Raw genomic sequence first — 25,211 nt, forward strand, 5'->3', positions numbered from 1 at the left:
GCAGGCATTCATTTCCAACGGCTGGATGTATTTACGATGATAGCTGCATTGCCGCAAAAACTCCACCGGAGGACAGTCATTAAATCGGCGGCTGTTAATTTTCAAAGGCTGGATGAATTTCCAAAGGTAGCTACATTGCCGCAAAAACGCCACCAAAAGGTCACTCATTAAATCAGCGGCCGTTCATTTCGAATGGCTAGATGTATTTTCAATGGTAGCTGCATTGCCCCAACAACACCACCGGAAGGCACTCTTTTAGTCGGCAGCCATCCATTTCGAACGGCTGGATGTATTTCCAATGGTAGCTGTATTGGGGCAAAAATGCCAACGGATGGCACTCATTAAATCGGAACCGTTGATTTTCAACGGCTCAATGTAATTCCAATGGTAACTGCATTTCCGCAAAACGCCACCGTAGGACACTCAAAAAATTGGCGGTTGTTCATTTCGAACGGCGGGATGTACTTCCAATGGACGCTGCATTGCCGCAAAAACGCCACCTGAGGGCACTCATTAAATTGGCAGGCATTCATTTCCAACGGCTGGATGTATTTCCGATGATAGCTGCATTGCCGCAAAAACTCCACCGGAGGACAGTCATTAAATCGGCGGCCGTTAATTTCCAAAGGCTGGATGAATTTCCAAAGGAAGCTACATTGCCGCAAAAACGCCACCGGAGGGCATTCATTAAATCGGTGGCCGTTCATTTTGAACGGCTGGATGTATTTCCAATGGTAGCTGCATTTCCGCAAACACGCCGCCGAAGTGCACTCATTAAATCGGCAGCTGTTCATTTCCGACGGCTGGATATATTTCCAATGGTACCTGTATTGGGGCAAAAATGCCAACAGAGGGCACTCATTAAATCGGTTGCCGTTAATTTCAAACGGCTCAATGTATTTCCAATGGTAGCTGCATTGCCACAAAAACGCAACCGAAGGGCACTCATTAAATCGGCGGCCGTTCATTTTGAACGGCTTGATGTATTTCCAATGATAGCTGCATTGCCGCAAAAATGCCACTGGAGGAGACTCTTTAAATCGGCGGCTGTTCATTTCCGACGGCTGGATGTATTTCCAATGGTAGCTATATTGGGGCAAAAATGCCAACGGATGGCACTCATTAAATCGAAACCGTTGATTTTCAACGGCTCAATGTAATTCCAATTGTAGCTGCATTGCCACAAAAACGCCAACTGACTGGACTCATTAAATCGGTGGCCGTTCATTTCGAATGGCTGGATGTAATTCCAATGGTAGCTGCATTGCCGCAAACAGGCCACCGGAGGGAGCTCATTAAATGGCGGCCGTTCATTTCCATCGGCTCAATGTATTTTTAATGGTAGCTGCATTGCCCAAACAAAGCCACCGGAGGGCACTCATTTAATCGGCGGCTGTTCATTTCCGATGGCTGGATGTATTTCCAATGGTAGCTGTATTGGGGCAAAAATGCCAACGGAGGGCACTCATTAAATCGGTGGCCGTTACTTTCCAACGGCTCAATGTATTTCCAATGGTAGCTGCATTGCCACAAAAACGCCAACTGAGGGGATTCATTAAATCGGTGGCCGTTCATTTCGAATGGCTGGATGTATTTCCAATGGTAGCTGCATTGACCCAAAAACGCCACCTGAGAGCACTCATTAAATGGGCGGCTGTTCATTTCGAATGGCTGGATGTATTTCCAATGGTAGCTGCATTGCCGCAAAAACGCCACCGGGGGGGTATCATTCAATCGGCTGCCGTTCATTTCCAACGGCTGGATGTATTTCCAATGGTAGCTGCATTGCCCCAAAATACCACTGGAGGGAACACATTGAATGGGCAGGCGTTCATTTCCAACGGCTGGATGTATTTCCAATGGTAGCTGCATTGCCGCAAAAACTGCACCGGAGGGCACTCATTGAATTGGGCGCTGTTCATCTCCAAAGGCTCGATTTATTTCCAATGGTAGCAGTGCGGCCGCAAAAACGCCACCAGAGGGCACTCATTAAATAGGCGGTTGTTCATTTCAAACGGCGGGATGTACTTCCAAGGGTAGCTGCACTGCCGCAAAAACGCCACCTGAGGGCACTCATTAAATTGGCGGGCGTTCATTTCCAACGGCTGGATGTATTTCCAATGGTAGCTGCATTGCCGCAAAAACGCCACCGGAGGGAGCTCATTAAATCGGCGGCCGTTCATTTCGAATGGCTGGATGTATTTACAATGGTAGCTGCATTGACCCAAAAACGCCACCTGAGAGCACTCATTAAATGGGCAGCTGTTCATTTCGAATGGCTGGATGTATTTCCAATGGTAGCTGCATTGCCGCAAAAACGCCACCGGGGGGGTATCATTCAATCGGCTGCCGTTCATTTCCAACGGCTGGATGTATTTCCAATGGTAGCTGCATTGCCCCAAAATACCACTGGAGGGAACACATTGAATGGGCAGGCGTTCATTTCCAACGGCTGGATGTATTTCCAATGGTAGCTGCATTGCCGCAAAAACTGCACCGGAGGGCACTCATTGAATTGGGCGCTGTTCATCTCCAAAGGCTCGATTTATTTCCAATGGTAGCAGTGTGGCCGCAAAAACGCCACCAGAGGGCACTCATTAAATAGGCGGTTGTTCATTTCAAACGGCGGGATGTACTTCCAAGGGTAGCTGCACTGCCGCAAAAACGCCACCTGAGGGCACTCATTAAATTGGCGGGCGTTCATTTCCAACGGCTGGATGTATTTCCAATGGTAGCTGCATTGCCGCAAAAACGCCACCGGAGGGAGCTCATTAAATCGGCGGCCGTTCATTTCCAACGGCTCAATATATTTCCAATGGTAGCTGCATTGCCCCATCAACGCCAACAGAGGGCACTCTTTAAGTCAGCTGCCATTCATTTCGAAACGGCTGGATGTATTTGCAATGGTAGCTGTATTGCCCCATCAACGCCAACAGAGGGCACTCTTTAAGTCAGCTGCCATTCATTTCGAAACGGCTGGATGTATTTGCAATGGTAGCTGCATTGCCGCAAAAACGCCACCGGAGGGCACTCATTAAATAAGCAGCCGTTCATTTCCAACGGATGGATGTATTTCCAATGGTAGCTGCATTGCCCCAAAATACCACTGGAGGGAACACATTAAATGGGCAGGCGTTCATTTCGAAAGGCTGGATGTATTTCCAATGGTAGCTGCATTGCCGCAAAAACGCCACCGAAAGGCACTCTTTTAGTCGGCAGCCATTCATTTCGAACGGCTGGATGTATTTCCAATGGTAGCTGCATTGCCACAAAAATGCCAACTGAGGGGACTCATTAAATCGGTGGCCGTTCATTTTGAATGGCTGGATGATTTCCAATGGTAGCTGCATTGCTGCGAAAACGCCACCGAAGGGAGTTCATTAAATCGGCGGCCGTTCATTTCCACCGGCTCAATGTATTTTGAATGGTAGCTGCATTGCCCCAACAACGCCACCAGAGGGCACTCTTTAAGTAGCTGCCATTCATTTCGAACGGCTGGATGTATTTGCAATGGTTGCTGCATTGCCGCAAAAACGCCACCGGAGGGCACTCATTAAATTGGCAGCCATTCAATTCTAACGGCTGGATGTATTTAAAATGGTTTCTGCATTTCCGCGAAAACGCCACCGGTGGGTCCTCATTAAATCGGCGGCCGTTAATTTCGAACGGCTGGATGTATTACCAATGGTAGCTGCATTGCCGCAAAAACGCCTCCGGAGGACACACATTAAATGGGCGGGCGTGTATTTCCAATGGCTGGATGCATTTCCAATTGTAGCTGCATTGCCGCAAAATGCCACCGGAGGGCACTCATTAAATTGGGGGTTGTTCATTTCGAACGGCGGGATGTACTTCCAATGTTAGCTGCATTGCCGCAAAAACGCCACCTGAGGGCACTCATTAAATTGGCGCGCAATAATTTCCAACGGCTGGATGTATTTCCAATGGTAGCTGCATTGCTAAAAACGCCACCGGAGGGCAGTCATTAAATCGGCGGCCGTTAAATTCCAACGGCTGGATATATTTCCAATGGTAGCTACATTACCAGAAAATACGCCACCGGAGGGCACTCATTAAATCGGCGGCTGTTCATTTCCGACGGCTGGATGTATTTCCAATGAAGCTGTATTGGGGCAAAAATGCTAACGGAGGGCACTCATTAAATCGGTGGCTTATAATTTCCAACGGCTCAATGTATTTCCAATGGTAGCTGCATTGCCACAAAAACGCCAACTGAGGGCACTGATTAAATCGGTGGCCGTTCATTTCGAACGGCTGGATGTATGCTAATGGTAGCTGCATTGCCGCAAAAACGCCACCGGAGGGCACTCATTAAATCGGCGGCCGTTCATTTTGAATGGCTGGATGTCTTTCCAATGGTAGCTGCATTGCCGCAAAAACGCCACCGGAGGGAACTCATTGGTGGCCGTTGTTTGCCCAATTCCGACTCCCGTACAGAATCCCACCTCTCGCGTGAACGCACATTCTGCTCCGCTTCCAACAAAAGCGATCGTATTCTATATAAAACGCTTATTAAAACAATAAAGCGAGCTATTCATAACAATGGGGGTTGTCTAGATAACGCGTTTATTTAAACATTAAAGCGTGATCGTATTCTACAAAATGCGTTTGTTCATGCGGATGAAAAAGTCACCAACGTCAATGGACGCTTCCGACAAATGCAATCGTATTCTATATAATACGCTTTTTAAAAAAATAAAGCGAGCTAATTGTAATAATTGGGAGATCCTAGTCTATATAACGCGTGTATTCAAATAATAAAGTGCGATCGTATTCTACAAAATGCGATTGTTATCGTGGATGAAAAATTCACCAACGTCAATGTACGCTATGATTTCCGCAATCACAACTAATTGTACACAAATAGCATTTATTTGATGTACTATAATAGCCTTATGTAATGTCTTTTTTATTGTGAATGAAACCGTGGTTGCATTGGATCCCGCGGTGTAAACAAATGGTTGTTGTTTTTTTCATTTAAAATTGGACTTCCCTGCCTATACTGTTTGCAAAATAAGACACGCTTTAAACCTTATGTTTTGGGGTTTTGGGATCCAACTACAGAGGAATACCTCCACTTTGCGATGTGTTACTGAATAGGTGTTCGACAGATCTAGTTCGTTTTTATTACTACTATTAATAATAATAATAGTAGTATTATGAGAAACGTCTGAAAGTTTTCAAATTCACTGTGCTGACATATTGATGCCACAGAAGGTTACTCTACAAGTTACAAGTCTGTATCTCCAACAGAGTCTATTTTAGCAAGGTAGTCAGATTTTTGCCTGCCCAAATTCCCCCCGCTAACTCCTGAATAAAAACTCCAAATGACCACAAATTCACTGTGATGACTTATTGATGCCACAGGAGGTTGCTCTTGAAAGTACAAGTCTGTATCTCCAACAGAGTCTATTTTAGCAGGGGAGTCAGATTTTGGTGGGTATGATGCCTGCCCATCCCCCCCCCCTGCTAACTCCTGAATTAAAACTCCAAATGACCCCAAATTCACTGTGCTGACTTATTGATGCCACAGAAGGTTACTCTAGAAATTACAAGTCTGTATCTCCAACAGAGTCTATTTTAGCAGGGGAGTCAGATTTTGGTAGGTAAGATGCCTGCCCATCCCCCCCCCTGCTAACTCCTGAATTAAAACTCAAAATGACCCCAAATTCACTGTGCTGACTTATTGATGCCACAGAAGGTTACTCTAGAACAGGGGTCGGGAACCTATGGCTGGCGAGCCATATATGGCTCTTTCTATGAGTATCTGTGGCTCAGAGACCAATTTGATTGCATGCAAAATTTCTCCATCTTGTTCAAAACCGGAGTTGTCTATCCTATTCAGGTACACGTAGACCAAATCAAAACTAAATCCGAAGGTAACACTTCACAGTATATATAGGGCACGTTTTTCACTACAATTTACAGTCAAAGTGTCACACAAAAAAAGGGGGAAAAAAAACTCGTTTTGGCTGTACAACGCTAAAGAATCCTTTATTTAAAAGTTCACAATACAATCTGTGTTCAGTGTTCAGATACTTTATGATGAATCCACAGAACTGTAAATACGCCAAAACACCGGAAGAGAACTTAGTCATTTGATTGGGTGAGTGGGAGGGATGGGTGGAGCTATGCAAAAAGTACAAGCATTCCCTCCCATCTCTCGCCAAAGGTAAGCACATAAGGCTCCCTATTCTCAGAATGTTGTGACGTTTTTACAAAATAAATGCTTGCATCTGGTTTTGAAACCAATATGTATGAAAAAAAAAGGTCAAAAGGAGTTGAACCGATCTTGAGTAATTGCAAGAAAGAGACAAGTTTAAAGTGGTCTGTTTGTTGAATTTGGGACAGGGGCTCTGGCATTATTCTCTTTTCATAATTTTTATCAAATCATCAAAAATAAATGTGCTGAAGACTAAGCTTTTGTCTGGGGCGCCGGTTTAGCAATTTAGTAAATTTGTCTTATAATATATGGTGTGGCTCTTTCCCAAAATAAAATTAATATTTTTTGCTTTTATTGCTCTTTGAGTCAAAAAGGTTCCCGACCCCTGCTCTAGAAGTTACAAGTTTGTATCTCCAACAGAGTCTATTTTAGCAGGGGAGTCAGATTTTTTTGCCTGCCCAAATCCTACCACCAATGCTAACTCCTGACTAAAAACTCCAAATGACCCCAAATTCACTGTGCTTACTTATTTATGCCACAGAAGGTTACTCTTCAAGTCACAAGTCTGTATCTCAAACAGGATCTATTTTAGCAGGGGAGTCAGATTTTGGCAGGTAAAATGCCTGCCCAATTTCCCCCCCCCCATGCTAACTCCTGAATTAAACCTCGGAATGACCCCAAGTGTGGTGTCGTGTAATACACTTCCTTTCCTGCGGTGTCGCTGTATACTAATGTGCAGCCTTGTACTTGTGCTTGAGAACTACCGAGGAAGAAGTTAAGTAGACACTCTATGAATGTACCGTCCGTGCCTGTCCTGAATCTATTACTACAATCCTACTACATAAACAACATATCGGCGACGAAGATGACTTGGATCAGAATCTCACAACCACTTGCTTTGCTTGAAACCCCAGGTGAGCGTACAATGTTGTACATCACGTGGATTTAGATGTTTGAAAATTAGCTGCTAGCATTGACTGCAAACAACATACCGGACAAACGAAAACGTGAACTACTGCTGCACTGTTCAGGCACAGAAGGTCAGAGAATTTTTCTTTCCCTTCCCGACACTGGCACTTCTTACAAATCCGCCTGTGATGCGCCAGAAAACTTTCTTTGTACCGAAGATGAATGTCGTGGCTGAGAGTAGCAAGTTCCGTCAGCGTGCTCAGAGACCGGTGTTGTGCCCTTTTCCGACTCCTATGCAAATTCCTCCCCCCCTCCGATTTTAAATGAAATAAAACAACAACAATTTGTTTACACCACGGGATCCAATGCAACCAGGGTTTCATTCACAATAAAAAAGACAATACATACGGATATTATAGTAAATCAAATAAATATTATTTGTGTACAATTAGTTGTGATTGCAGAAATCATAGCGTACAGTGACGTTGGTGACTTTTCCATCCGCGTTAACAAACGCATTTTGTAAAATACGATCGCGCTTTATTGTTTAAATAAACGCGTTAGGATCTCCCAATTATTATAATTAGCTCTCTTTATTTTTTTAAAGCGTATTATATAGAATACGATCGCTTTTGTCGGAAGCGTACATTGACGTTGGTGACATTTTCATCCGCGTTAAAAAACGCAATTTGTAGAATAAGATCACGCTTTAATGTTTAAATAAACGCGTTATATAGACTAGGATCTCCCAATTATTATAATTAGCTCGCTTTATTGTTTTAATAAGCGTTTTATATAGAATACGATCAGGGGGGGAGGAATTTGCATAGGAGTCGGAAAAGGGCACAACACCGGGCGAGACGACTGGTCAGTTCATTGCTGCATTGAGGGAATTAATTACAAACTGTGACTTGGCACGTTTGCTGATGATATGATTAGGGATCAATTCATTGATCGAGGATCAGAGAACGCTTGCATTGCAGCAAAAACGCCACCGGAGGGCACTCATTAAATCGGCAGCCATTCATTTCCAACGGCTGGATCTATTTCCAATGGTAGCTGGCATGCCGCAAAAACGCCACCAGAAGGCACTCATCAAATTGGGCGCCGTTGATTTCAAGAGGCTCGATGTATTTCGAATGGTAGCTGCATTGCCGCAAAACGCCACCGAAGGGCACTCATTAAATCCGCGGTTGTTCATTTCGAACGGCGGGATGTACTTTCAATGGTAGCTGCATTGTAGCAAAAACGCCACCTGAGGGCACTCATTAAATCAGCGGTTGTTCATTTCCAGCGGCTGGATCTATTTCCAATGGTAGCTGGCATGCCGCAAAAACGCCACCAGAAGGCACTCATCAAATTGGGCGCCGTTGATTTCCAGAGGCTCGATGTATTTCGAATGGTAGCTGCATTGCCGCAAAACGCCACCGAAGGGCACTCATTAAATCCGCGGTTGTTCATTTCGAACGGCGGGATGTACTTTCAATGGTAGCTGCATTGTAGCAAAAACGCCACCTGAGGGCACTCATTAAATCAGCGGTTGTTCATTTCCAGCGGCTGGATGTAATTCCAATGGTAGCTGCATTGCCGCAAAAACGCCACCGGAGGGCACTCATTAAATCGGCGGTTGTTCATTTCGAACGGCGGGATGTACTTCCAATGGTAGCTGCATTGCCGCAAAAACGCCACCTGAGGGCACTCATTAAATTGGCGGGCATTTATTTCCAACGGCTGGATGTATTTCCAATGGTAGCTGCATTGCCGCAAAAACGCCACCGGAGGGCAGTCATTAAATCGGAGGCCGTTAATTTCCAACGGCTGGTTGAATTTCCAATTGTAGCTGCATTGCCGCAAAAACACCACCGGAGGGTACTCATTAAATTGGTGGCCATTCATTTCCAACGGCTGGATCTATTTCCAATGGTAGCTGCATAGCAGCATAAACGCCACCGGAGGGATCTCATTAAATCGGTGGCCATTCATTTCGAATGGCTGGATCTATTTCCAATGGCAGCTGCATTGCCGCAAAAACGTTACCGGAGGGCATTCATTAAATCGGCGGCCGTTCATTTCGAACGGCTGGATCTATTTCCAATGGTAGTTGCATTACCGCAAAGACGCCACCGGAGGGCATACATTACATGGGCGGGCGTTCATTTCGAAAGATTGGATGTATTTCCAATGGTAGCTGCATTGCCCCAAAAATGCCACCGGAGGTACCTCATTATAGAGGCGGCCGTTCATTTCGAATCGCTGGATGTATTTCCAATGGTAGCTGTATTGCCAAAAAACGCCACCGGAGGGCACTCATTAAATAGGCGGCCGTTCATTTCGAAAGCCTGGATGTATTTCCAATGGTAGCTGCATTGCCTCAAAAACGTCACCGGAGGGCACTCATTAAATTGGTGGGTGTTCATTTCCAACAGCTCAATGTAGTTCCAAAGGTAGCTGCATTGCTGCAAAAACGCCACCGGGGGGTCTCATTCAATCGGTTGCTGTTAGTTTCCAACGGCTTGATGTATTTCCAATTGTAGCTGCATTGCAACAAAAACGCCACCGGAGGGAACTCATTAAAACGGCAGCTGTTCATTTCCAACGGCTGGATGTATTTCCAATGGTTGCACAGCATTGCCGCAAAAACTCCACCGGAGGGAACACATTAAATAGGCGGGCGTTCATTTCGAATCGCTGCATGCATTTCCAATGGTAGCTGCATTATCGCAAAAACGCCCCCGAAGGGCACTCATTAAATCGGCGGCCGTTCATTTCGAATGGCTGGATGTATTTCCAATGGTAGCTGCATTGCTGCAAAAATGCCACCGGAGGGCACTCATTAAATCGGCTGCCGTTCATTTCCAACGGATGGATGTATTTCCAATGGTAGCTGCATTGCCGCAAAAATGCCACCGGAGGAAACTGATTAAATTGACGTCCGTTCATTTCGAACGGCTGGATGTATTTCCAATGGTATCTGCATTGCTTCAAAAACGCCAACAGAGGGCACTCATAAAATCGACGGCTGTTTATTTCCAACGGCTGGATGTATTTCCAATGGTCGCTGTATTGCCACAAAACGCCACCGGAGGGCACTCATTAAATCGGCGGTTGTTCATTTCGAACGGCGGGATGTACTTCCAATGGTAGCTGCATTGCCGCAAAAACGCCACCTGAGGGCACTCATTAAATTGGCGGTTGTTCATTTCCAACGGCTGGATGTATTTCCAATGGTAGCTGCATTGCCGCAAAAACACCACCGGGGGCACTAATTAAATCGGCGGCAGTTCATTTTGAATGGCTGGATGTATTTCCAATGGTGGCTGAATTGACGCAAAAACGCCACCTGAGGGCACTCATTAAATCGACGGTTGTTCATTTCCAACGGCTCAATGTGTTTCCAATGGTAGCTGCATTGCCGCAAAAACGCCACCGGAGGGTTATCATTAAATCGGTGGGCATTCATTTCCAAATTCTGAATGTATTTCCAATGTTAACTGCATTGCCGCAAAAACGCCACTGAGGGCATTCATTAAATTGGCTGCCGTTCATTTCCAACGGCTCAATGTATTTCCAATGGTAGCTGCATTGGCGCAAAAATGCCACCGGAGGGGACTCATTAAATCGGCAGCCTTTCATTTCCAAAGGTTAGATATATTTTCAATGGTAGCCTCATTGCAACAAAAACGCCACCGGAGGCACTATTAAATCGGCAGCCGTTCATTTCGAACGGCTGGATGTATTTCCAATGGTAGCTGCATTGCCGCAACAACGCCACCGGGGGCACTCATTAAATCGGCGGCAGTTCATTTTGAATAGCTGGATGTATTTCCAATGGTGGCTAAATTGCCACGAAAACGTCACCGGAGGGCACTCGTTAAATCGGCAGCCGTTCATTTCGAACGGCTGAATGTATTTCCAATGGTAGCTGCATTGCCGCAAAAACACCACCAGAGAGCACTCATTAAATCGGTGGGCGTTCATTTCCAACGGCTCAATGAATTTCCAATGGTAACTGCATTGCCACAAAAATGCCACCAGGGGGCACTCATTCAATTGGCTGCCGTTCATTCCGAACGGCTGGAGGTATTTCAGTTGGTAGCTGCATTGCCGCATAATGCCACCGGAGGGCACTCATTAAATCGGCGGTTGTTCATTTCGAACGGCGGGATGTACTTCCAATAATAATAATAATAATAATAATTTCCTTGTATTGTCATTCTGTGTAACAATGTACACAGAACGAAATGTCGATTGCACCTGACCCGTTGTAGCGAGCCGATGCAGCCGCAGCCAACAGAGGGCGCCGCCGACCACTTTTTAAGTCTTAGGAATGACTTGGCCGGGGCGCGAACCACCGACCTCCCAGTCTCAAAGCGGGCGCCTTACCATCTAGGCTACTGAGCTGGTATAGCTGCATTGCCGCAAAAACGCCACGGGAGGGCACTCATTAAATCGGCGGGCGTTCATTTCAAGCGGCGGGATGTACTTCCAATGGTAGCTGCATTGCCGGAAAAACGCCACCGGAGGGCACTCAATAAATCGGTGGCCGTTAATTTCCAACGGCTCAATGTATTTCCAATGGTAGCTGCATTGCCGCAAAAACGCAAATTGAGGGCACTCATTAAATTGGTGGCCGTTCATTTCGAATGGCTGGATGTATTTCCATGGTAGCTGCATTGCCGCAAAGACACCACCGAGGGCACTCATTAAATAGGCAGGCGTTCATTTCCAACAATTCAATGTATTTCCAATGGTATCTGCATTGCCGCAAAAACGCCACCGGAGGGAACTCATTAAATCGGCGGCCGGTCATTTCCAACGACTCAATGTATTTCCAACGGTAGCTGCATTGCCGCAAAGACGCCACCTGAGGGCACTCATTAAATCGGTCGCCGTTCTTTTCGAACGGCTCAATGTGTTTCCAAACGTAGCTGCATTGCCGCAAAACGCCACCTAAGGGCACTCATTAAATCGGCGGTTGTTCATTTCCAACGGCAGGATGTATTTCCAATGGTAGCTGCATTGCCGCAAAAACGCCAATGGAGGGCAGTCATTAAATCGGCAGCCGTTCATTTCCAACGGCTCAATGTATTTCCAATGGTTGCTGCATTGCCCCAAAAACGCCAACTGAGGGAACTCATTAAATCGGCAGACGTTCATTTCGAATGGCTGGATGTATTTCAGATGGTAGCTACATTGCCGCAAAAACGCCACCTGAGGGAGCTCATAAGTCGGCAGATGTTCATTTCCTACGGCTCAATGTATTTTCAATGGTAGCTGCATTGCCTCAAAAACGCCATCGGAGGGCACTCATTAAATAGGCGGCTGTTCGGTTTCAAACGGCTGGATGTATTTCCAATGGTAGCTGCATTGCTGCAAAAATGCCACCGGAGAGCACTCATTAAATCAGTGGGCGTTCATTTCCAACAGTTCAATGTATTTCCAATGGTAGCTGCATTGCCACAAAAACTTCACCGGGGGGCACTCATTCAATTGGCTGCCGTTCATTTCGAACGGCTGGAGGTATATCAGTTGGTAGCTTCATTGCCGCAAAATGCCACCGGAGGGCACTCATTAAATCGGCGGTTGTTCATTTCGAACGGCGGGATGTACTTCCAATGGTAGCTGCATTGCCGCAAAAACGCCACCTGAGGGCACTCATTAAATTGTCAGTTGTTCATTTCCAGCGGCTGGATGTATTTCCAATGGTAGCTGCATTGCCGCAAAAACGCAACGGAGGGCATTTATTTAATTGGCTGTCATTGATTTCCAACGGCTCAATGTGTTTCCAATGATAGCTGCATTGCCGCAACAAGGCCACCGGGGGGCACTCATTAAATCGGCGGCCGTTCATTTCCAACGGCTCAATGTATTTCCAATGGTAGCTGCATTGCCACAAAAACGCCACCGGAGGGCACTTATTAAATCGGCCGCCCTTCATTTCCAAAGGCTCGATATATTTCCAATGGTAGCTGCATTGCAACAAAAACACCACCGGAGGCACTATTAAATCGGCAGCCGTTCATTTCAAACGGCTGGATGTATTTCCAATGGTAGCTGCATTGCCGCAAAAACGCCAATGGAGGGCAGTCATTAAATCGGCAGCCGTTCATTTCCAACGGCTCAATGTATTTCCAATGGTAGCTGCATTGCCCCAAAAACGCCAACTGAGGGAACTCATTAAATCGGCAGACGTTCATTTCGAATGGCTGGATGTATTTCAGATGGTAGCTACATTGCCGCAAAAACGCCACCTGAGGGAGCTCATAAGTCGGCAGACGTTCATTTCCTACGGGTCAATGTATTTTCAATGGTAGCTGCATTGCCTCAAAAACGCCATCGGAGGGCACTCATTAAATAGGCGGCTGTTCGGTTTCAAACGGCTAGATGCATTTCCAATGGTAGCTGCATTGCTGCAAAAATGCCACCGAGAGCACTCATTAAATCAGTGGGCGTTCATTTCCAACGGTTCAATGTATTTCCAACGGTAGCTGCATTGCCACAAAAACTTCACCGGGGGGCACTCATTCAATTGGCTGCCGTTCATTTCGAACGGCTGGAGGTATATCAGTTGGTAGCTGCATTGCCGCAAAATGTCACCGGAGGGCATTTATTTAATTGGCTGTCATTGATTTCCAACGGCTCAATGTGTTTCCAATGATAGCTGCATTGCCGCAACAAGGCCACCGGGGGGCACTCATTAAATCGGCGGCCGTTCATTTCCAACGGCTCAATGTATTTCCAATGGTAGCTGCATTGCCACAAAAACGCCACCGGAGGGCACTTATTAAATCGGCCGCCTTTGATTTCCAAAGGCTCGATATATATCCAATGGTAGCTGCATTGCAACAAAAACACCACCGGAGGCACTATTAAATCGGCAGCCGTTCATTTCAAACGGCTGGATGTATTTCCAATGGTAGCTGCATTGCTGCAAAAACGCCACCGGGGGCTCTCATTAAATCGGCGGCAGTTCATTTTCAATGGCTGGATGTGTTTCCAATGGTAGCTGCATTGCCTCAAAAACGCCACCGGAGGGTTCTCATTAAATCGGTGGGCATTCATTTCCAAAAGCTGAATGTATTTCCGATGTTAGCTGCATTGCCGCAAAAACGCCACCGAGGGCATCTATTAAATTGGCGGCCGTTCATTTCCAACGGCTCAATGTATTTCCAATGGTAGCTGCATTGCCGCAAAAATGCCACCGGAGGGCACTGATTAAATCGGCCGCCTTTCATTTCCAAAGGTTAGATATATTTCCAATGGTAGCAGCATTGCCCCAACAACGCCACCGGAGGGCACTCTTTAGGTCAGCGGCTATTCATTTCGAGCGGCTGGATGTATTTCCAATGGTAGCTGCATTGCCGCAAAAACACCACCGGAGATTAATCATTAAATCGGCAGCCGTTCATTTCGAACGGCTGAATGTATTTCAAATGGTAGCTGCATTAGCGCAAAAACGCCACCAGAGAGCACTCATTAAATCGGTGGGCGTTCATTTCCAACGGCTCAATGTATTTCCAATGGTAGCTGCATTGCCACAAAAATGCCACCAGGGGGCTCTCATTCAATTGGCTGCCGTTCATTTCGAACGGCTGGAGGTATTTCAGTTGGTAGCTGCATTGCCGCTTAATGCCACCGGAGGGCACTCATTAAATCGGCGGTTGTTCATTTCGAACGGCGGGATGTACTTCCAATGGTAGCTGCATTGCCGCAAAAACGCCACCGGAGGGCACTCATTAAATCGGCGGGCGTTCATTTCAAGCGGCGGGATGTACTTCCAATGGTAGCTGCATTGCCGCAAAAACTTCACCGGAGGGCACTCATTAAATCGGTGGCCGTTAATTTCCAACGGCTCAATGTATTTCCAATGGTAGCTGCATTGCCGCAAAAACGCAAACTGAGGGCACTCATTAAATTGGCGGCCGTTCATTTCGAATGGCTGGATGTATTTCCAATGGTAGCTGCATTGCCGCAAAGACGCCACCTGAGGGCACTCATTAAATCGGTCGCCATTCTTTTCGAACGGCTCAATGTGTTTCCAATGGTAGCTGCATTGCCGCAACAACGCCACCGGGGGGCACTCATTAAATCGGCGGCCGTTTATTTTGAATGGCTGGATGTATTTCCAATGGTGGCTGAATTGCCGCAAAAACGCCACCAGGGGCACTCATTAAATAGGCAGGCGTTCATTTCCAACAATTCAATGTATTTCCAATGGTATCTGCATTGCCGCAAAAACGCCACCGGAGGGAACTCATTAAATCGGCGGCCGGTCATTTTGAATGGCTGGATGTATTTCAGATGGTAGCTACATTGCCGCAAAAACGCCACCTGAGGGAGCTAATAAGTCGGCAGACGTTCATTTCCTACGGCTCAATGTATTTTCAATGGTAGCTGCATCGCCGCAAAAACGCCATCGGAGGGCACTCATTAAATAGGCGGCTGTTCGGTTTCAAACGGCTGGATGTATTTCCAATGGTAGCTGCATTGCTGCAAAAATGCCACCGGAGAGCACTCATTAAATCAGTGGGCGTTCATTTCCAACGGTTCAATGTATTTCCAATGGTAGCTGCATTGCCACAAAAACTTCACCGGGGGGCACTCATTCAATTGGCTGCCGTTCATTTCGAACGGCTGGAGGTATATCAGTTGTTAGCTGCATTGCCGCAAAATGCCACCGGAGGGCACTCTTAAATCGGCGGTTGTTCATTTCGAACGGCGGGATGTACTTCCAATGGTAGCTGCATTGCCGCAAAAACGCCACCTGAGGGCACTCATTAAATTGGCGGTTGTTCATTTCCAACGGCTGGATGTATTTCCAATGGTAGCTGCATTGCCGCAAAAACGCCACCTGAGGGTACTCATTAAATCGACGGTTGTTCATTTCCGACGGCTGGATGTATTTCCAATGGTAGCTGAATTGCCGCAAAAACGCAACCGGAGGGCACTCATTAAATTGGCGGCCGTTCATTTCGAAAGGCTGGATGTATTTCCAATGGTAGCTGCATTGCAGCAAAAACGCAACGGAGGGCATTTATTTAATTGGCTGTCATTGATTTCCAACGGCTCAATGTGTTTCCAATGATAGCTGCATTGCCGCAACAAGGCCACCGGGGGGCACTCATTAAATCGGCGGCCGTTCATTTCCAACGGCTCAATGTATTTCCAATGGTAGCTGCATTGCCGCAAAAACGCCACCTGAGGGCACTCATTAAATTGGCGGTTGTTCATTTCCAACGGCTGGATGTATTTCCAATGGTAGCTGCATTGCCGCAAAAACGCCACCTGAGGGTACTCATTAAATCGACGGTTGTTCATTTCCGACGGCTGGATGTATTTCCAATGGTAGCTGAATTGCCGCAAAAACGCAACCGGAGGGCACTCATTAAATTGGCGGCCGTTCATTCCGAACGGCTGGAGGTATTTCAGTTGGTAGCTGCATTGCCGCATAATGCCACCGGAGGGCACTCATTAAATCGGCGGTTGTTCATTTCGAACGGCGGGATGTACTTCCAACAATAATAATAATAATAATAATTTCCTTGTATTGTCATTCTGTGTAACAATGTACACAGAACGAAATGTCGATTGCACCTGACCCGTTGTAGCGAGCCGATGCAGCCGCAGCCAACAGAGGGCCCCGCCGACCACTTTTTAAGTCTTAGGAATGACTCGGCCGGGGCGCGAACCACCGACCTCCCAGTCTCAAAGCGGGCGCCTTACCATCTAGGCTACTGAGCTGCTATAGCTGCATTGCCGCAAAAACGCCACGGGAGGGCACTCATTAAATCGGCGGGCGTTCATTTCAAGCGGCGGGATGTACTTACAATGGTAGCTGCATTGCCGCAAAAACGCCACCGGAGGGCACTCATTAAATCGGTGGCCGTTAATTTCCAACGGCTCAATGTATTTCCAATGGTAGCTGCATTGCCGCAAAAACGCAAATTGAGGGCACTCATTAAATTGGTGGCCGTTCATTTCGAATGGCTGGATGTATTTCCATGGTAGCTGCATTGCCGCAAAGACACCACCGAGGGCACTCATTAAATAGGCAGGCGTTCATTTCCAACAATTCAATGTATTTCCAATGGTATCTGCATTGCCGCAAAAACGCCACCGGAGGGAACTCATTAAATCGGCGGCCGGTCATTTCCAACGACTCAATGTATTTCCAACGGTAGCTGCATTGCCGCAAAGACGCCACCTGAGGGCACTCATTAAATCGGTCGCCGTTCTTTTCGAACGGCTCAATGTGTTTCCAAACGTAGCTGCATTGCCGCAAAAACGCCACCTAAGGGCACTCATTAAATCGGCGGTTGTTCATTTCCAACGGCAGGATGTATTTCCAATGGTAGCTGCATTGCCGCAAAAACGCCAATGGAGGGCAGTCATTAAATCGGCAGCCGTTCATTTCCAACGGCTCAATGTATTTCCAATGGTTGCTGCATTGCCCCAAAAACGCCAACTGAGGGAACTCATTAAATCGGCAGACGTTCATTTCGAATGGCTGGATGTATTTCAGATGGTAGCTACATTGCCGCAAAAACGCCACCTGAGGGAGCTCATAAGTCGGCAGACGTTCATTTCCTACGGCTCAATGTATTTTCAATGGTAGCTGCATTGCCTCAAAAACGCCATCGGAGGGCACTCATTAAATAGGCGGCTGTTCGGTTTCAAACGGCTGGATGTATTTCCAATGGTAGCTGCATTGCTGCAAAAATGCCACCGGAGAGCACTCATTAAATCAGTGGGCGTTCATTTCCAACAGTTCAATGTATTTCCAATGGTAGCTGCATTGCCACAAAAACTTCACCGGGGGGCACTCATTCAATTGGCTGCCGTTCATTTCGAACGGCTGGAGGTATATCAGTTGGTAGCTTCATTGCCGCAAAATGCCACCGGAGGGCACTCATTAAATCGGCGGTTGTTCATTTCGAACGGCGGGATGTACTTCCAATGGTAGCTGCATTGCCGCAAAAACGCCACCTGAGGGCACTCATTAAATTGTCGGTTGTTCATTTCCAGCGGCTGGATGTATTTCCAATGGTAGCTGCATTGCCGCAAAAACGCAACGGAGGGCATTTATTTAATTGGCTGTCATTGATTTCCAACGGCTCAATGTGTTTCCAATGATAGCTGCATTGCCGCAACAAGGCCACCGGGGGGCACTCATTAAATCGGCGGCCGTTCATTTCCAACGGCTCAATGTATTTCCAATGGTAGCTGCATTGCCACAAAAACGCCACCGGAGGGCACTTATTAAATCGGCCGCCCTTCATTTCCAAAGGCTCGATATATTTCCAATGGTAGCTGCATTGCAACAAAAACACCACCGGAGGCACTATTAAATCGGCAGCCGTTCATTTCAAACGGCGGGATGTACTTCCAATGGTAGCTGCATTGCCGCAAAAACGCCACCGGAGGGCACTCATTAAATCGGCGGGCGTTCATTTCAAGCGGCGGGATGTACTTCCAATGGTAGCTGCATTGCCGCAAAAACTTCACCGGAGGGCACTCATTAAATCGGTGGCCGTTAATTTCCAACGGCTCAATGTATTTCCAATGGTAGCTGCATTGCCGCAAAAACGCAAACTGAGGGCACTCATTAAATTGGCGGCCGTTCATTTCGAATGGCTGGATGTATTTCCAATGGTAGCTGCATTGCCGCAAAGACGCCACCTGAGGGCACTCATTAAATCGGTCGCCATTCTTTTCGAACGGCTCAATGTGTTTCCAATGGTAGCTGCATTGCCGCAACAACGCCACCGGGGGGCACTCATTAAATCGGCGGCCGTTTATTTTGAATGGCTGGATGTATTTCCAATGGTGGCTGAATTGCCGCAAAAACGCCACCAGGGGCACTCATTAAATAGGCAGGCGTTCATTTCCAACAATTCAATGTATTTCCAATGGTATCTGCATTGCCGCAAAAACGCCACCGGAGGGAACTCATTAAATCGGCGGCCGGTCATTTTGAATGGCTGGATGTATTTCAGATGGTAGCTACATTGCCGCAAAAACGCCACCTGAGGGAGCTAATAAGTCGGCAGACGTTCATTTCCTACGGCTCAATGTATTTTCAATGGTAGCTGCATCGCCGCAAAAACGCCATCGGAGGGCACTCATTAAATAGGCGGCTGTTCGGTTTCAAACGGCTGGATGTATTTCCAATGGTAGCTGCATTGCTGCAAAAATGCCACCGGAGAGAACTCATTAAATCAGTGGGCGTTCATTTCCAACGGTTCAATGTATTTCCAATGGTAGCTGCATTGCCACAAAAACTTCACCGGGGGGCACTCATTCAATTGGCTGCCGTTCATTTCGAACGGCTGGAGGTATATCAGTTGTTAGCTGCATTGCCGCAAAATGCCACCGGAGGGCACTCTTAAATCGGCGGTTGTTCATTTCGAACGGCGGGATGTACTTCCAATGGTAGCTGCATTGCCGCAAAAACGCCACCTGAGGGCACTCATTAAATTGGCGGTTGTTCATTTCCAACGGCTGGATGTATTTCCAATGGTAGCTGCATTGCCGCAAAAACGCCACCTGAGGGTACTCATTAAATCGACGGTTGTTCATTTCCGACGGCTGGATGTATTTCCAACGGTAGCTGAATTGCCGCAAAAACGCAACCGGAGGGCACTCATTAAATTGGCGGCCGTTCATTTCGAAAGGCTGGATGTATTTCCAATGGTAGCTGCATTGCAGCAAAAACGCAACGGAGGGCATTTATTTAATTGGCTGTCATTGATTTCCAACGGCTCAATGTGTTTCCAATGATAGCTGCATTGCCGCAACAAGGCCACCGGGGGGCACTCATTAAATCGGCGGCCGTTCATTTCCAACGGCTCAATGTATTTCCAATGGTAGCTGCATTGCCGCAAAAACGCCACCTGAGGGCACTCATTAAATTGGCGGTTGTTCATTTCCAACGGCTGGATGTATTTCCAATGGTAGCTGCATTGCCGCAAAAACGCCACCTGAGGGTACTCATTAAATCGACGGTTGTTCATTTCCGACGGCTGGATGTATTTCCAATGGTAGCTGAATTGCCGCAAAAACGCAACCGGAGGGCACTCATTAAATTGGCGGCCGTTCATTCCGAACGGCTGGAGGTATTTCAGTTGGTAGCTGCATTGCCGCATAATGCCACCGGAGGGCACTCATTAAATCGGCGGTTGTTCATTTCGAACGGCGGGATGTACTTCCAACAATAATAATAATAATAATAATTTCCTTGTATTGTCATTCTGTGTAACAATGTACACAGAACGAAATGTCGATTGCACCTGACCCGTTGTAGCGAGCCGATGCAGCCGCAGCCAACAGAGGGCGCCGCCGACCACTTTTTAAGTCTTAGGAATGACTCGGCCGGGGCGCGAACCACCGACCTCCCAGTCTCAAAGCGGGCGCCTTACCATCTAGGCTACTGAGCTGGTATAGCTGCATTGCCGCAAAAATGCCACGGGAGGGCACTCATTAAATCGGCGGGCGTTCATTTCAAGCGGCGGGATGTACTTCCAATGGTAGCTGCATTGCCGCAAAAACGCCACCGGAGGGCACTCATTAAATCGGTGGCCGTTAATTTCCAACGGCTCAATGTATTTCCAATGGTAGCTGCATTGCCGCAAAAACGCAAATTGAGGGCACTCATTAAATTGGTGGCCGTTCATTTCGAATGGCTGGATGTATTTCCATGGTAGCTGCATTGCCGCAAAGACACCACCGAGGGCACTCATTAAATAGGCAGGCGTTCATTTCCAACAATTCAATGTATTTCCAATGGTAGCTGCATTGCCGCAAAAACGCCACCGGAGGGAACTCATTAAATCGGCGGCCGGTCATTTCCAACGACTCAATGTATTTCCAACGGTAGCTGCATTGCCGCAAAGACGCCACCTGAGGGCACTCATTAAATCGGTCGCCGTTCTTTTCGAACGGCTCAATGTGTTTCCAAACGTAGCTGCATTGCCGCAAAAACGCCACCTAAGGGCACTCATTAAATCGGCGGTTGTTCATTTCCAACGGCAGGATGTATTTCCAATGGTAGCTGCATTGCCGCAAAAACGCCAATGGAGGGCAGTCATTAAATCGGCAGCCGTTCATTTCCAACGGCTCAATGTATTTCCAATGGTTGCTGCATTGCCCCAAAAACGCCAACTGAGGGAACTCATTAAATTGGCGGCCGTTCATTTCGAATGGCTGGATGTATTTCCAATGGTAGCTGCATTGCCGCAAAGACGCCACCTGAGGGCACTCATTAAATCGGTCGCCATTCTTTTCGAACGGCTCAATGTGTTTCCAATGGTAGCTGCATTGCCGCAACAACGCCACCGGGGGGCACTCATTAAATCGGCGGCCGTTTATTTTGAATGGCTGGATGTATTTCCAATGGTGGCTGAATTGCCGCAAAAACGCCACCAGGGGCACTCATTAAATAGGCAGGCGTTCATTTCCAACAATTCAATGTATTTCCAATGGTATCTGCATTGCCGCAAAAACGCCACCGGAGGGAACTCATTAAATCGGCGGCCGGTCATTTTGAATGGCTGGATGTATTTCAGATGGTAGCTACATTGCCGCAAAAACGCCACCTGAGGGAGCTAATAAGTCGGCAGACGTTCATTTCCTACGGCTCAATGTATTTTCAATGGTAGCTGCATCGCCGCAAAAACGCCATCGGAGGGCACTCATTAAATAGGCGGCTGTTCGGTTTCAAACGGCTGGATGTATTTCCAATGGTAGCTGCATTGCTGCAAAAATGCCACCGGAGAGCACTCATTAAATCAGTGGGCGTTCATTTCCAACGGTTCAATGTATTTCCAATGGTAGCTGCATTGCCACAAAAACTTCACCGGGGGGCACTCATTCAATTGGCTGCCGTTCATTTCGAACGGCTGGAGGTATATCAGTTGTTAGCTGCATTGCCGCAAAATGCCACCGGAGGGCACTCTTAAATCGGCGGTTGTTCATTTCGAACGGCGGGATGTACTTCCAATGGTAGCTGCATTGCCGCAAAAACGCCACCTGAGGGCACTCATTAAATTGGCGGTTGTTCATTTCCAACGGCTGGATGTATTTCCAATGGTAGCTGCATTGCCGCAAAAACGCCACCTGAGGGTACTCATTAAATCGACGGTTGTTCATTTCCGACGGCTGGATGTATTTCCAATGGTAGCTGAATTGCCGCAAAAACGCAACCGGAGGGCACTCATTAAATTGGCGGCCGTTCATTTCGAAAGGCTGGATGTATTTCCAATGGTAGCTGCATTGCAGCAAAAACGCAACGGAGGGCATTTATTTAATTGGCTGTCATTGATTTCCAACGGCTCAATGTGTTTCCAATGATAGCTGCATTGCCGCAACAAGGCCACCGGGGGGCACTCATTAAATCGGCGGCCGTTCATTTCCAACGGCTCAATGTATTTCCAATGGTAGCTGCATTGCCGCAAAAACGCCACCTGAGGGCACTCATTAAATTGGCGGTTGTTCATTTCCAACGGCTGGATGTATTTCCAATGGTAGCTGCATTGCCGCAAAAACGCCACCTGAGGGTACTCATTAAATCGACGGTTGTTCATTTCCGACGGCTGGATGTATTTCCAATGGTAGCTGAATTGCCGCAAAAACGCAACCGGAGGGCACTCATTAAATTGGCGGCCGTTCATTCCGAACGGCTGGAGGTATTTCAGTTGGTAGCTGCATTGCCGCATAATGCCACCGGAGGGCACTCATTAAATCGGCGGTTGTTCATTTCGAACGGCGGGATGTACTTCCAACAATAATAATAATAATAATAATTTCCTTGTATTGTCATTCTGTGTAACAATGTACACAGAACGAAATGTCGATTGCACCTGACCCGTTGTAGCGAGCCGATGCAGCCGCAGCCAACAGAGGGCCCCGCCGACCACTTTTTAAGTCTTAGGAATGACTCGGCCGGGGCGCGAACCACCGACCTCCCAGTCTCAAAGCGGGCGCCTTACCATCTAGGCTACTGAGCTGCTATAGCTGCATTGCCGCAAAAACGCCACGGGAGGGCACTCATTAAATCGGCGGGCGTTCATTTCAAGCGGCGGGATGTACTTACAATGGTAGCTGCATTGCCGCAAAAACGCCACCGGAGGGCACTCATTAAATCGGTGGCCGTTAATTTCCAACGGCTCAATGTATTTCCAATGGTAGCTGCATTGCCGCAAAAACGCAAATTGAGGGCACTCATTAAATTGGTGGCCGTTCATTTCGAATGGCTGGATGTATTTCCATGGTAGCTGCATTGCCGCAAAGACACCACCGAGGGCACTCATTAAATAGGCAGGCGTTCATTTCCAACAATTCAATGTATTTCCAATGGTATCTGCAATGCCGCAAAAACGCCACCGGAGGGAACTCATTAAATCGGCGGCCGGTCATTTCCAACGACTCAATGTATTTCCAACGGTAGCTGCATTGCCGCAAAGACGCCACCTGAGGGCACTCATTAAATCGGTCGCCGTTCTTTTCGAACGGCTCAATGTGTTTCCAAACGTAGCTGCATTGCCGCAAAAACGCCACCTAAGGGCACTCATTAAATCGGCGGTTGTTCATTTCCAACGGCAGGATGTATTTCCAATGGTAGCTGCATTGCCGCAAAAACGCCAATGGAGGGCAGTCATTAAATCGGCAGCCGTTCATTTCCAACGGCTCAATGTATTTCCAATGGTTGCTGCATTGCCCCAAAAACGCCAACTGAGGGAACTCATTAAATCGGCAGACGTTCATTTCGAATGGCTGGATGTATTTCAGATGGTAGCTACATTGCCGCAAAAACGCCACCTGAGGGAGCTCATAAGTCGGCAGACGTTCATTTCCTACGGCTCAATGTATTTTCAATGGTAGCTGCATTGCCTCAAAAACGCCATCGGAGGGCACTCATTAAATAGGCGGCTGTTCAGTTTCAAACGGCTGGATGTATTTCCAATGGTAGCTGCATTGCTGCAAAAATGCCACCGGAGAGCACTCATTAAATCAGTGGGCGTTCATTTCCAACAGTTCAATGTATTTCCAATGGTAGCTGCATTGCCACAAAAACTTCACCGGGGGGCACTCATTCAATTGGCTGCCGTTCATTTCGAACGGCTGGAGGTATATCAGTTGGTAGCTTCATTGCCGCAAAATGCCACCGGAGGGCACTCATTAAATCGGCGGTTGTTCATTTCGAACGGCGGGATGTACTTCCAATGGTAGCTGCATTGCCGCAAAAACGCCACCTGAGGGCACTCATTAAATTGTCGGTTGTTCATTTCCAGCGGCTGGATGTATTTCCAATGGTAGCTGCATTGCCGCAAAAACGCAACGGAGGGCATTTATTTAATTGGCTGTCATTGATTTCCAACGGCTCAATGTGTTTCCAATGATAGCTGCATTGCCGCAACAAGGCCACCGGGGGGCACTCATTAAATCGGCGGCCGTTCATTTCCAACGGCTCAATGTATTTCCAATGGTAGCTGCATTGCCACAAAAACGCCACCGGAGGGCACTTATTAAATCGGCCGCCCTTCATTTCCAAAGGCTCGATATATTTCCAATGGTAGCTGCATTGCAACAAAAACACCACCGGAGGCACTATTAAATCGGCAGCCGTTCATTTCAAACGGCTGGATGTATTTCCAAAGGTAGCTGCATTGCCGCAAAAACGCCAATGGAGGGCAGTCATTAAATCGGCAGCCGTTCATTTCCAACGGCTCAATGTATTTCCAATGGTAGCTGCATTGCCCCAAAAACGCCAACTGAGGGAACTCATTAAATCGGCAGACGTTCATTTCGAATGGCTGGATGTATTTCAGATGGTAGCTACATTGCCGCAAAAACGCCACCTGAGGGAGCTCATAAGTCGGCAGACGTTCATTTCCTACGGGTCAATGTATTTTCAATGGTAGCTGCATTCCCTCAAAAACGCCATCGGAGGGCACTCATTAAATAGGCGGCTGTTCGGTTTCAAACGGCTAGATGTATTTCCAATGGTAGCTGCATTGCTGCAAAAATGCCACCGAGAGCACTCATTAAATCAGTGGGCGTTCATTTCCAACGGTTCAATGTATTTCCAATGGTAGCTGCATTGCCACAAAAACTTCACCGG

At 47.3% G+C, this 25,211-nt stretch overlaps 1 protein-coding gene across 2 annotated transcripts in view; it reads left to right on the forward strand.

Annotated features, from left to right (window-relative positions):
- Positions 1–6,940: 6,940 nt before the first annotated feature.
- Positions 6,941–25,211, forward strand: part of LOC148345727 (uncharacterized) — a 57,829-nt gene continuing 39,558 nt past the window's right edge. For both annotated transcript variants that reach the window (XM_088325823.1, XM_088325824.1), the window contains exon 1: positions 6,941–7,098. In XM_088325823.1, coding sequence (XP_088181949.1) covers positions 6,975–7,098 — 124 coding nt within the window. In that variant the 5' untranslated portion in view covers positions 6,941–6,974. The remainder of the gene's footprint in view (positions 7,099–25,211) is intronic.

The sequence above is a fragment of the Urocampus carinirostris genome, unplaced genomic scaffold, assembly GCF_059441175.1.
Source record: "Urocampus carinirostris isolate Australia breed hairy pipefish unplaced genomic scaffold, RoL_Ucar_1.0 HiC_scaffold_28, whole genome shotgun sequence".
Classification (NCBI taxonomy): Eukaryota; Metazoa; Chordata; class Actinopteri; order Syngnathiformes; family Syngnathidae; genus Urocampus; species Urocampus carinirostris.